Source organism: Eptatretus burgeri, chromosome 11, assembly GCF_056783735.1.
Source record: "Eptatretus burgeri isolate ZD-2024b chromosome 11, Ebu_testis_v1, whole genome shotgun sequence".
Classification (NCBI taxonomy): domain Eukaryota; kingdom Metazoa; phylum Chordata; class Myxini; order Myxiniformes; family Myxinidae; genus Eptatretus; species Eptatretus burgeri.
The window spans coordinates 56,447,932-56,461,121 of NC_140971.1; the positions used below are offsets into that span (position 1 = coordinate 56,447,932).

General features: G+C 44.0%; 1 protein-coding gene across 1 annotated transcript in view; it reads left to right on the forward strand.

The window, feature by feature from the left end:
* Positions 1-5,387: 5,387 nt before the first annotated feature.
* Positions 5,388-13,190, forward strand: part of LOC147017125 (unconventional myosin-If-like) — a 62,130-nt gene continuing 54,327 nt past the window's right edge. The window contains exons 1-2 of the mRNA XM_085846514.1: positions 5,388-5,534; positions 8,594-8,731. Of these exons, the coding sequence (XP_085702640.1) occupies positions 5,463-5,534; positions 8,594-8,731 (210 nt within the window). The 5' untranslated portion in view covers positions 5,388-5,462. The remainder of the gene's footprint in view (positions 5,535-8,593; positions 8,732-13,190) is intronic.

Consider the following 13,190-nt stretch of genomic DNA (forward strand, 5'->3'; position numbering starts at 1 on the left):
AAAGTAATTCCGAAATTTAACGCCATTTTCATAGTATCTCTGAAACCACCAAATCTCACGTTACATGAGTTATCCGTGCCCGTTGTTTGTTATCTCAACATGTGGGTTTCACAATGTGGAACAGAGTTCTCCCAGGTCTCGAAGTATCTGTTATGACTCTTCACCCGGCCGAGTAATGACAGAGTCGAATGAGGGTTCTCGAATGATACGATTTATTTCAGAAGATGGCACTACGCATGCGGAATGCAGCCCAAAGGCCCTTCAGTCAGGTGCCCCCGTACCACATTGAGATTCTTACTTCAAAACAGTTGTTTATATAATCACACAAAAGCAGAACTGGGTGTGGACTATAAGTGTGTGCTAAGGGATAAAGAAATAAATGCGGCAATGGGCTTCTTTCCCCCCTCCCTAGGGGCCCTCAGGGAAGTTGAATCAATCAATCCTCAGATTCGCAACCCAACAGTTCATCTTGCAAACTAATAACTTTCTAAGACTCCTACACCCCTACACTGGCACCTGCTGATAGCAAAGGCGAAACTCTGGTGATGACTAAGAACAGGAATGTGTGGGATATCAGCATACACAGTTTTCCCAAGGACATGCTGTTGTGCAGCTGCAGAGCCATAAAGGGTTATCAAAGACATAGTGAAAACAGCATGATACATTTAAAGCAACATTTTAAAGCAAGGTAAGCAAGGTTTAAATAATACACAATTACAAGCAAGGTTTGAATCCCGACAGCTGATTAACACACAGCTAATGGTCCAAAATATGACCACCTAGCATATCATCATAACAGTATCCACCTCCATTTAGGTAAGGGAGTCACGATTCATGTAGCGAGCTGTGAAGTTTTGTTTGAGGAGATGGAGTACACCTCTCGGTCTATCCTGTGATCCCAGAACAACACACGGTGAACATGGATTTTTACAAGATTGTATAAACACCGTCCTGGACATCACCTTGTCTCTGAACAGCCTCCAGAGGAGGACAAAATACTCTTTATGAACTTGTGATCAACGTTACCCCGACATGTACACAGAGGACACCGTGAACACGAGGATGCTGAATGAAAGAAGTTGAAATGTGAAAGTTTTGTAACGAAGAAGAAAGACAGGTTTGATATTCCCGAGTTTAGGAGATAAATCGTGGAGACCGTACGAAGAGTAAGTGTTCGCGTCCGGGGATAAATAAACATCTCACCTCTTGGAAACGGGGTCGTGGAGCATTAACAGAGTCCGTTGAAGTTGAGCCCATGATGTTTCAGGAAAAACACGAGATTTAAATCCTTGAACGAGGAGAGAAAAACGTTCGTACGTGTTCACAGCGAGCACATCCACAAACTGAACCGAGCAAACATCGCCACAACGATTGATTTGTTAACAAACGTTTCCATGGTTACCCATTGTTCATTGTTCAACGGCTTTGGAAGAATCCGGTTGGTGACGATCATCGAACATTCCTCACGGTGATTGTCACTGGATAAAAATATTTAATAAAAAAACGAACTTGTACGTTTTGTTTGGAGAGGGAAAAAAAACCTCCTTCACGTTTTATTTATTTCAGGTGTTTCTCTGCACACAGGTGTGTTCAGTCCTGATTTTTGTGGAATTTTTTACAAGATCTAAAGCTCGTGGTGGAACGACGACATCAAGTGTTCGTGCAAACAAATATGAGAGAAAACACGAGACTTCACTTTCACACAAACAATTGATGGATTGGGAGAAATGACGTCACTTCCAAGAGAATTTGAGTCCCAGTTCACGTCATCTTCATGACATGATTTTTCTTTCCGCGCTTTGCGGGATAATTAAGAAGGAATTTCCTCCTCCTGGATGCGATCGACGAGGTGTTTTCCGTGCTCTCTCTTTTGAATGTTGAGTGACAAACAAGGAAGCAGCAGCACGAACCATTTTAGTGTTTGGTTCGACTTGGCCGACAACCTCCCACACTGAGACGTCACAGCGGACGCTCCAACCATCACCATGACAACACTGAGGCTGGTTTTGTTTAATAAGGTTAATATTGTAATGTCGTGATGTACAAACGATCAGACCGACCACGATGCGTTCAACTTCATGAAGATTTTACTGAGAACGTTCAGCTCCGTTGTTTGTCCCGTGTGTCGCGCATGCGCACAAGGAACTCACCTCGACCTCAAGGGAGGGCGTGACGTCACAGTTATTTTCCTCCATTTGAATTGTTTTCTGATGAAGATGCGGATTAAAAATAATGAATGTGTGTTGAAGGTTATACCGATGGATACCCAAGGAAGACACCACACCTACAAACTGAGATGTGTTCTGTGATGGTTCGAACGTTTAATCTGAGTGTGAGAGGTCAGGGGTTCCTGTCCGGAGGATACATTGGGGGGAGGGGGAAATGGGACAACGGGAGGGGAGTTCCACTGTCCACACTGCATTACACTGTACGTCTATCAGTGAGATAGAAAACGTTAACTGTCCACACTGCATTACACAGTACATCTATCAGTGAGATAGAAAACGTTAACTGTCCACACTGTACATCTATCAGTGACAGAAAACGTGAACTGTCCACACTGTATTACACTGTACGTCTATCAGTGAGATAGAAAACGTCAACTGTCCACACTGTATTACACTGTACATCTATCAGTGAGATAGAAAACGTCAACTGTCCACACTGTATTACACTGTACGTCTATCAGTGAGATAGAAAACGTGAACTGTCCACACTGTATTACACTGTACGTCTATCAGTGAGATAGAAAACGTCAACTGTCCACACTGTATTACACTGTACATCTATCAGTGAGATAGAAAACGTCAACTGTCCACACTGTATTACACTGTACGTCTATCAGTGAGATAGAAAACGTTAACTGTCCACACTTTATTACACTGTACATCTATCAGTGAGATAGAAAACATCAACTGTCCACACTGTAGTTTATCAGTGAGATAGAAAACGTTAACTATCCACACTGTATTACACTGTACATCTATCAGTGAGATAGAAAACGTCAACTGTCCACACTGTAGTCTATCAGTGAGACAGAAAACATTAACTGTCCACACTGTATTACACTGTACATCTATCAGTGAGATATAAAACGTTAACTATCCACACCGTATTACACTGTACATCTATCAGTGAGAGAAAATGTGAACTGTCCACACTGTATTACACTGTACATCTATCAGTGACATAGAAAACGTGAACTGTCCACACTGTATTACACTGTACATCTATCAGTGAGATAGAAAACGAGAACTGTCCACACTGTATTACACTGTACGTCTATCAGTGAGATAGAAAACTAACTGTCCACACTATATTACACTGTACATTTCTCAGTGAGATAGAAAACGTTAACTGACCACACTGTATGACACTGTAGTCTATCAGTGAGATAGAAAACGTTAACTATCCACACTGTATTACACTGTACATCTATCAGTGAGATAGAAAACGTCAACTATCCACACTGTATTACACTGTACGTCTATCAGTGAGATAGAAAACGGTAATGGTCCACACTGTATTACACAGTACGTTTATCAGTGAGATAGAAAACGTTAACTGTTTATTCAGGTGGAGGTACACGATCTCCCGAGTGCCGGTCTCGTCCCGAACTCAAAAAAAACCAAAACAATGGAGTAAATAAACGTCATCATCGCTTGCCAAGCCATTCGTTCCCTATCAAGCGCTCGGCAAGCGGAACAAGCGATTTCATGATATGTGCTTACTTTAGTCAGTAAAAATGGCCGTTGTTCGTGGTCGGATTCAAAATGATACAAGAAGTCTCCAACCAATTAAATCTTCAGACCCCGGCACACCCCGTACTGTATACCCATAATATTGTTGAAACGTGCATTTCACACTTTTATTGTTTCTACAATACTTCCACTTTTCATCTTAAATCTTCAAGAAGTATAAACATGAAACCCCTCAACCCCCTACCAACACGCACGCAACCCCCCACTCTTCTCAGCACGCAACCCCCCATCAACCCGCATGCACCCCCACCCCTCTCAGCACGCAACCCCCCATCAACCCGCATGCACCCCCACCCCTCTCAGCACGCAACCCCTCTCCCACCCCTCTCAGCACGCAACCCCCCACCCCTCTCAGCACGCAACCCCCTCCCACCCCTCTGAGCACGCAACCCCCCACCCCTCTCAGCACGCAACCCCCCCCTCTCACACCCTCTCAGCACGCAACCCCCCACCCCTCTCAGCACGCAACCCCCCCACCCCTCTCAGCACGCAACCCTCCCACCCCTCTCAGCACGCAACCCCCCCCACCCCTCTCAGCACGCAACCCCCTCCCACCCCTCTCAGCACGCAACCCCCCACCCCTCTCAGCACGCAACCCCCACCCCTCTCAGCACGCAACCCCCCCCCTCTCAGCACGCAACCCCATACCTCCCAACCCCTCCCGATTTTGTTAGTCAGACAAACCGCATTTGGAAATTATTATTGGAAAAAAACACATTTGTGTTTTTTCAGTTTTCCCTTCGTTTCTCACTGCCAAGATCGTCTCACACGCGGCCGCTTCTACATTCTACAAAACTCGGGCCTGACCTTGATTTGTTATCTCGTCAGCGATTGGTTATTGGTTCCAAACTAAGCTTGACCAATCAAATGGGACGACAGGAAACAGCGGAAATTCATTTCAAGACAACACGACATTTTCCAGTCATGATCAAAGACTGCAGTGAACAGAGAGGACTCATCGCTTCAGCGCACCACAACAATGCAAACACCAGAAGAGAAAAAACCACCACCACGATGGGTCATCGAGTTTAAGCCAAGTTGGACAACAGAGTTCAAGTGTATGAAGGTTTCGCGTGAGGTAAACTGTAAATATGTTATAAAAATCAGAGTGTCCAGTCATTTCATTCATCAAGACGTATCGGTGAGTTTATGTAAACTCTTGTGTACACGGATGGGCACATACATGTGGAGCTTGGACGGTGAGTAATTTATGGAAACGTGACTGGTGATCATGATGTCTTGGAAAAATAAAGATTGGTGAGTGGATCAAACATGTTAAGTTTTCTTTTTCACTCTAAAAAATATGTTGATATATTTCAGCTCACTGTGGTCTCAAAATGCAGGAGATTGCACCATTTTGCTTCTTTTTTTTGAAAAATTTCAGGGGGGGTTGCCCCCGGACCCCCCTAGGGACGCATGCGACGCCAGCCTACCGCTTTCCCTTCAAAAAAGGTTGGCAGGTATGTAACCCCCCCCCTCCCCGCATTCGTTTGGGAAAGTTGTCATAACAGGATCGAGTAAAACTGAAAACGACGGACCGGAGAGCTCGAGTACCACCACAGCGTTGTTTCCATGGAGACCGCGATGTTGTAAAGCGGTGTCGAGCACTCCGTTCCGTGGGAGTGCTTGCTTGAGCGTTCTGAATCAACGAAGCCCCTTGGCGAGCGCTTGTCTCACGGAACACACCCCTGGTATCCCTCCATGTGTACATCTCACTGTACGCACTGCCGGAACTGGACCATCGCAAAATCCACCATTGATTGCTCCTATCAGGTACGTCCAGTACATACACCAGCACACACCAATAGAAACTCACCTGAGAAAACCAAAAAATAAAAATTCGGTTATATTCTTGCAATGGCCAAAGGTCTCACAACTCAGGGTGGATCCAGGTGTGTTTTTTCAAAAGGGGGGTCCACAATTCAAGGGAATGGGTCCATACTCTCCCAGGTTTTGCGAGCGTGAAACCACGAAGCGTGTGGTCCGGGGTCCACTGAAGGACTCTGGAAGCTTTGGGATTTTAGATGTACTCAGTTGCACTCTGAGAATCGACCGACACATTAGCTGCATGTTGGGAGGGAAAACAATTAATCATTGAAAAATAAAATTTATTTGTCTTTATGTTGTTAATTTAACATGTTTGAGTGTGAACTTGTGGCTCTATCAACTTAAAGCAGGCGTCGGCAACCTAAACCAGGCCGCGGGCCACTGGGCCACGTTCGGGCCACCTCGCAGGCCACACCCCCCTCCCAACCCGAAAAAATAACAAACACACCTAAAATCAATGATAATAAATGTAATTGTAAATTGAACCTTAAGACCTTCAGCCATCTGAAACAACAACGAAAAAATATTTAAGACCAAGTTAAGTGGACTAGAAGCGAAAATAATTTATTGTGACGACAGAGACTGTGATATATGTGGAAGAATCATATGTCCACATATGTTAAATTTGTTGTCGGTTCAGAAAAATGTTTTGCGGGCCGCACCTAATGGAAATCCGGACAAGGTGCCGCGGGCCGCACGGGAGGAGCTCGCGGGCCGCATTTGGCCCACGGGCCGCAGGTTGCCGACCTCGGACTTAAAGGGACACCAGGTACTCAATAATCCTCTTCAATAAGGCCTCAGTCACATTTGCTTCCACGGCGACCCTACGGCCTGTAAAATATAGCCAAACGGCGTAGGGCCTCCCTGAGGCCACCTCAGTTTCTCTGCGGCACCGCACGTTTCTGTCAATTCAGAGGGCGTATGGCCGCCGTATCCTCGCCGTAGAGCAAATGTGACTGAGTACTTCCACCGACGAACTGAATGAACAAAGTGCGAAGATGCGGGTCGAACAGGTGGGGGAGACACGTGAACAAACATGAACGCCACGTTGTGTTCGGTTTTTTGAAATGTATTGGGTTTTTAGGGCCAAACTTTCTCGAAAAAATTGTTCTGATTCCAATTTGTTCAATCAATGGGCCGTTCGGATTCTGGGGGACCACGGTATATAATAGTTATAGTATATTCAGTTATATATACTGGTATATTTTTATTTCAGTAAAAAAAAGGACTGGTATATATACCCACTCGTTACCGTCCGTCTGGCCGCACGTTCACCTTAGGGCCCCCCTGCGGCACCTTGAGGTCTCCTTGCATCTGCCTTGAAAATTCTATGGCCGCCGCAGCGACGCCCTAAGGTCACCGTACGACATCAAATCAAAGACCGTACGGCACCCCCACGTTTTCGGTCTCCACAATTTATAAACACGCCGTGCGGCTCCCCGAAAAATAAAAACATATGTGACTGCTACATTGTTTGACCGTGGAAATACTGCGGCCGCCGTAGGATTGCTAGTGGCCGCAGATTTTGGAGATCCCACGGCCGCCGTGGCAAATGTGACCGAGGCCTTAATACCCTGAATTGTGGTTTTGATGTCTGGAGCGCTTGCCTGTAAGAGTGCGGCACAAAATCAAGTTGTTGTTCTGTATACAGCATATGGCTGCTGGTTGCATAATTTTTGGAAGCACAGCTGCTCCACTGATGCAGTACCCCTGTTACCAGTGATATACATACATGGGGAGCATGCGCCACACCAGCGAGTCTCTGAGTCCACTTTCCACCTGTACTCAAGGGGCCTCCGTCTGGCCATCTCCGAGGCAGATGCTTGGCCAATCCCCATCTCTTATGGATATAACATTCCAGGCACCCACCCGAAGGGACCGCCTCAGGTTAACCCGAGGAGACCGTCGTCTGGTGGACGACACCACTTTGTGTATTTTTGTCGAGTGATATGTTTTTATGGTGGCCAGAATGCAAATCCTGCCATCAACCTCATAGGAAAGGTAACCAGCATTGGAATACCTTGCCTCGCAATAGGTGGGGGAGGAGGGAGGGGTCAAATCCAAAAAAATCGTTTCATATTGAAACATTTAATGCAAAAATGACAATGCTCTCACAGCTCTTGCCATGATTTGATCATTACTACCAAGTTTGGTAAATTTCTGCCCAACTGTTTAGGAGATAGTGTAACCACGGACAGACGCAGCCGATTGCAATACCCTCTCCCTCTGATTTTTTTTTAAGTGTGGGGATAAATATTGTTTTTAATTTATTATAGTGCATAATTTTCTTTTTTGTTGTTGCATATTTCATAATTTTTCAGACATTTTTATTGTCACAAGGCCAAGACAATTTGTTATGATCTGCACTGGACAGGATGGAGTGAAATCTTATTTGTGTCAAAAACAATCCAGGCAGAACCAACCTCCTCTACATTTCCACAGTGAAGCAAAAGCTTCAGGCTGAGGTCGTGATGCTGTCGACGTACGGCGATTTTTCTTTGTCATGGATATTTGTTTTGTGCAGGCGTATGTATGACGCATGGCTATAGATCTACTGCATGCCTAAAACCCATCCAGATGCTTTCAGTAATCTCTCAGTATGACATGCATGTAAAAACAAATCCAGGGTAACAGACCCACATGTATCCAGATGACTGCCGTAATTTTAACGATCATTCCAACGATAACACATTTGAAGATGAGACAACGGAAGATGTGTTTGCCGAAGAGCTTGAGATGCAAGCGCAATAATGTCAATATGGTTCATATTTGTGGCACTAATTTCAGCAAACAGAACATCCACAGCAATCCTTGGTTAAAGGGTAGCATTCTTGTGAATGAAGGCTTGATAACAACTACAGCTCTGACTGCAGTGGGTTTAAAGTCGGGGAAGCATTTTGTATCGAGCTCACATATCCTTACGCACCATCTTTGAGAAATAGGGGATACAGATCATGCAGCAGTCACCAGTAATGCCCTTTTGTATCTATTTTGCTTGTTTACAGGGAAGCAAAGACCACTACCATTGGCAAAGTAACAATGTGAAGCAAAGTGGAGTGGATGATATGGTTCTTCTGTCCAAGATCACCGAGGATGGAATTGTTGAAAACCTGCGCAAAAGATACAATGATGATTATATTTTTGTATCCTTATATGTGGTGATGTCTTCCACATCAAGTGGTTGAATATAGTATTTTTTTTATGACATAATCAATTTGATCCACTTTCAGCAAATGTTACCTTGTGGGACAAATTTAATAAAACTGGTCAATCATCAGAGTGAATGAAAAAGTGACACAAATGGTTTGAGAATATCAGCTCCATGTTGGTTAATTACCTCTGCCGCCAGAGGTGGACGGCTATGTTTTCATCAAAATGTGTCTGTCTGTCTGTCTGTCTGTCTGTCTGTCTGTCTGTCAGCAGGATATCTCAAAAAGTTGTGGACGGATTTAGAGGAAACGCAGTGGACAAGTTCGGTGTCTGACAAGGACAGATTGATTCGAATTTGGTGAAGATCTGGATCTGGATACAGACATGAGAATTTGTCAAGTGATTCTTCACCATTGAGAGATGGGACCAAAAACGATATATTGCATCATATTTCAACAAGTTGTGGACGGACTCTGATAAAACTTGGTGGATGAGTTTGGTAGGTGACAAGAACAAGCCTATTAGAGGTACGGATGCAGATCCGGCCTATCAGGGGATACAAAACATATACTGTTCAGCCTGGCGGAGGTACGTGCTACCAAGCGTCGTTCTCGATAATTCCTTTGATTGTTGCTGTGAATCGATTAATTGTATATTTTTTGTATTTATTGCAAGATATCATTATAGTGTCTTTAATTGTGTGATATCATTATTATTGACTTTCAAACTTTTGTGGATTTTGTTTCAATGCTGAATGGAATCTTGGTGAGTTACTCATCAAAATCATATCAACTTATGGATAATCAGTAATCAACAATTAGCAACACCATGGATTACCACTTAGTAAACAAAATCATGGCTCGTCAATAGTCAACAAAATCATAGTGATTCTTTCTCTCTCTCTCTCTCTCTCTCACTCTCTCTCTCTCTCTCTCTCTCTCTCTCTCTCTCTCTCTCTCTCTCTCTCTCTCTCTCTCTCTCTCTCTCTCTCTCTCTCTCTCTCTCTCTCTCTCTCTCTCTCTCTCTCTCTCTCTCTCTCTCTCTCTCTCTCTCTCTCTCTCTCTCTCTCTCTCTCTCTCTTTCTCTCTTTCTCTCTTTCTCTCTCTCTCTCTTTCTCTCTTTCTCTCTTTCTCTCTTTCTCTCTTTCTCTCTTTCTCTCTTTCTCTCTTTCTCTCTTTTCCTCTTTCTCTCTTTCTCTCCTTCTCTCTTTCTCTCCTTCTCTCTCTCTCTCTTTCTCTCTTTCTCTCTTTCTCTCTTTCTCTCTTTCTTTCTCTCTTTCTCTCTTTCTCTCTTTCTCTCTTTCTCTCTTTCTCTCTTTCTCTCTTTCTCTCTTTCTCTCTTTCTCTCTTTCTCTCTTTCTCTCTCTCTCTCCCCCATCCCTTTGAGAACAAGGGAAGCTAATCATTGGTAATCACACACCAGCAATTAACAACATCATGACTAGTCAGTCACTCTTGGTAAATGACTGCAATGTTTGAAACCGAGCTGTCCGGTTTGGTTGCTCTAATGATATTATAATCCCTGATTCAAATCACACGACTGTGTTAGTTTGTCCATTATCTTATCATATCCTTGTATTTTGTGTAAAAGTGCAATTATATTTCCTCATGTCCTTGTCATGCACATCATAATTTATGTGCAAGCTCCTCTGTGGGCCTTTATAGTCCATGAGCCAGACTAGATTGGACTACCAAATTGAGGGACTAAAAGTCATGATGATTCCTCGTTAGCCTGATGTGGGAACCATCAGATGGCTGCCATTTTGCACCCAATTTGATATCTCAGTAATTGGTTGCTCCGAGGCATATGCATTCCTAAATTAATGATGTTCAGTTATTTTAAAATTATATTATACATCAGTGTCGATTTGTCGGGTTTTGTGCCATAGATTCTGAGATCATAGAGCATGGAAACACCAAACAAGTTTGGAAGCTTTCGTGCTCATGGAAGACAACTTTCAAACAATCTGTAACTTAATGTAAACAATTGGGAAATCATCACCGAGGGATCAGTCAACACAGGTCTGGAAGGAATGTGGTATAACTGGGCTGTCCATCTCCAAAGGCTGACATAGTAACATGGACAAGCTTCATGGAATGGCTTGAGATCAACCACTTTGAAGATCTTCTCATGCTGAATGACACTTTGCGCATTGTACGAGCTTCATCAGAACATGTGGCATGCAACACATGGTTGTTGAAAAATGAGTCTTGCAAGATAATTCTGCACTTGGGCCATGACTCACCTGAATGTTTCCAGCATGAGAGAGGTCTACAAATAGCATTTTGTATGACTTGCATTGAAATGGTCTTGATCCTGCTTGAACTACACTGTGCCGACAGAGATGGTGACTGGCACCGTCGTCTATCCTCCAATTGAAAAACGATCCCTTGGTGCCTTGCAATGGACAAAAACACAATTATTTGAGCTACCTTCCAGCGTAATATAGAGATAAACGATGGCTGAAATAGACCTGTCCAGACTTGCAAATCGGTGGATTCTGTGTTCAGCTCAGTCACGCAAATCCTTTCCGTCAAATCGCTGTGAACCAACCCACTGAAGAAACTGTGAACAAAGACACCTGGAAGGACACATGGCTTCAATCTCAAACAAGGTACAATGTCCTGCTGTTATCTCACAGCTGAGTATCGAGCAGCAGCATTGAGGCAACCATGAACAGATCTCTGTCCTTTCTCCAGGTCTCGGTCATGCAGACCTTGAGAAGCCCCCTATTCAGAGACAAGTCTGATGTTGCTTTGTTGGTTTATCTGATGAATAACAATTGGACAAATTTGTTTGTTCAAAATCCTTCAGATATTGTGAGCATTTCCACTGGGGCTGCTGCACCACTCAACGTTCATATTGAGCTACTCACAGCGCACAACAAAAGAGAAGAAGATTACCAGAATCCCCAAGTGCTTCCTGATTTTTACATGAAAACCTTCACCATTCAAAAAGATGAAGGTTTAAAAAAAAATAAAAAAAATGACACAGGATGCTGAAACTGAAAACTTTTCTGCAAGATGAAAACTTTTCGCAAGGTTGGCATCCATGGGGAGGAGGAAATTCCTCCTGACGAAATGTCCTGCTGAGTGTGGTGAGAAAAGTGGCGTGATTGTTATGATGTCACTGGTACCCAGAGTATCCTGGGAGGTGACGGCACTTCCCCCAAGCTCAGTGGCTGTGTTGCGCACGCGTGTGTGTGTGTGTGTGTGTGTGTGTGTGTGTGTGTGTGTGTGTGTGTGTGTGTGTGTGTGTGTGTGTGTGTGTGTGTGTGTGTGTGTGTGTGTGTGTGTGTGTGTGTGTGTGTGTGTGTGTGAGCTCCATTACGAGCCTTAGACCTTGCATGTAAAAAATGGTGAAGAGAGCAATGAGATCATCATCACCAAAGAGTGTCCAGGGACATGGTTCTCATTTCTCAAAAGTGTCGTCATCCCATTCTGGGAAATAGTGGAACTGCACTTTGGGCCATTATACAAACTGTAGAATTTTATTGAGTGCAACTGAGGAAAAAGACCTGGGAGTGTTGCTTGATGCAACTTTGACATTTTCTCATGATGTTGTAGTGATACCCAAGAGGGCAACTTCCAGATTAGGCAGCAACAGGCGTTCCTTCCAGCTTTGAATAACTAGGGCCTTGTTTAATTTACAGGACTATAGTTTGTCCCTTCTTGGAGTACTGTAATGATCTGTGGTCCCCAATGACCAAGCTAAATGAGGATAGGCTGGATAAAGTTCAACAGATGGCAACTTGACTCGTGTCTCATTTGCAGCACCCGGGTATCCAGCCAGACTCAGGGAATTGAACCTTCACAGACTCGCCTGGAGAAGACAATGAGCTGAATTGATTCAGATCTTCAAAATAAAGAAAGACTTCAATATAATTCACCCAGATAACTTCTACCCTCGAGATTTACAAGTTTACCTAATGAGAGGGCATTCACTGAAGTTGAGAAAATTACATGAAACACCAGGCTTAGACAGTTTGCATTCCCTGTGTGAAGTATTAATAATTTATTTGAGCAAACACAATTAATTATTTTAAGAATGTACGAGACAAACACTGGACCAACCAACCTTTGAGTTCCACCCCGTATCGTCAATGAGTTGGTAGTGTCCTTCAGGAGGGGCGTAGAAGCACCTGCTTATTGTCTCGAGATCCAGTAAGGTCGAGTAAGAAGCCCGGAATGTGTGAACCATGTTTCAAAACAAGACACAACTTCCAATCAAATATGATGAGGCCACAAAATCAAAAATTGGAGGTGGCTGCAGGTATGCACAGACAGTAAGAACAAGCTACATACAAGGATATACACGAGGAACATTTGCGCAGGAGGAGACCATTTTTCCCATCATGGCTGCACTGCACCAACCCCAGAACCATCACCCATCCACGCACAAGCCACCTACAAGTCCGAGCAATATTCCCATACCCCTTTATCTCCAATGCTT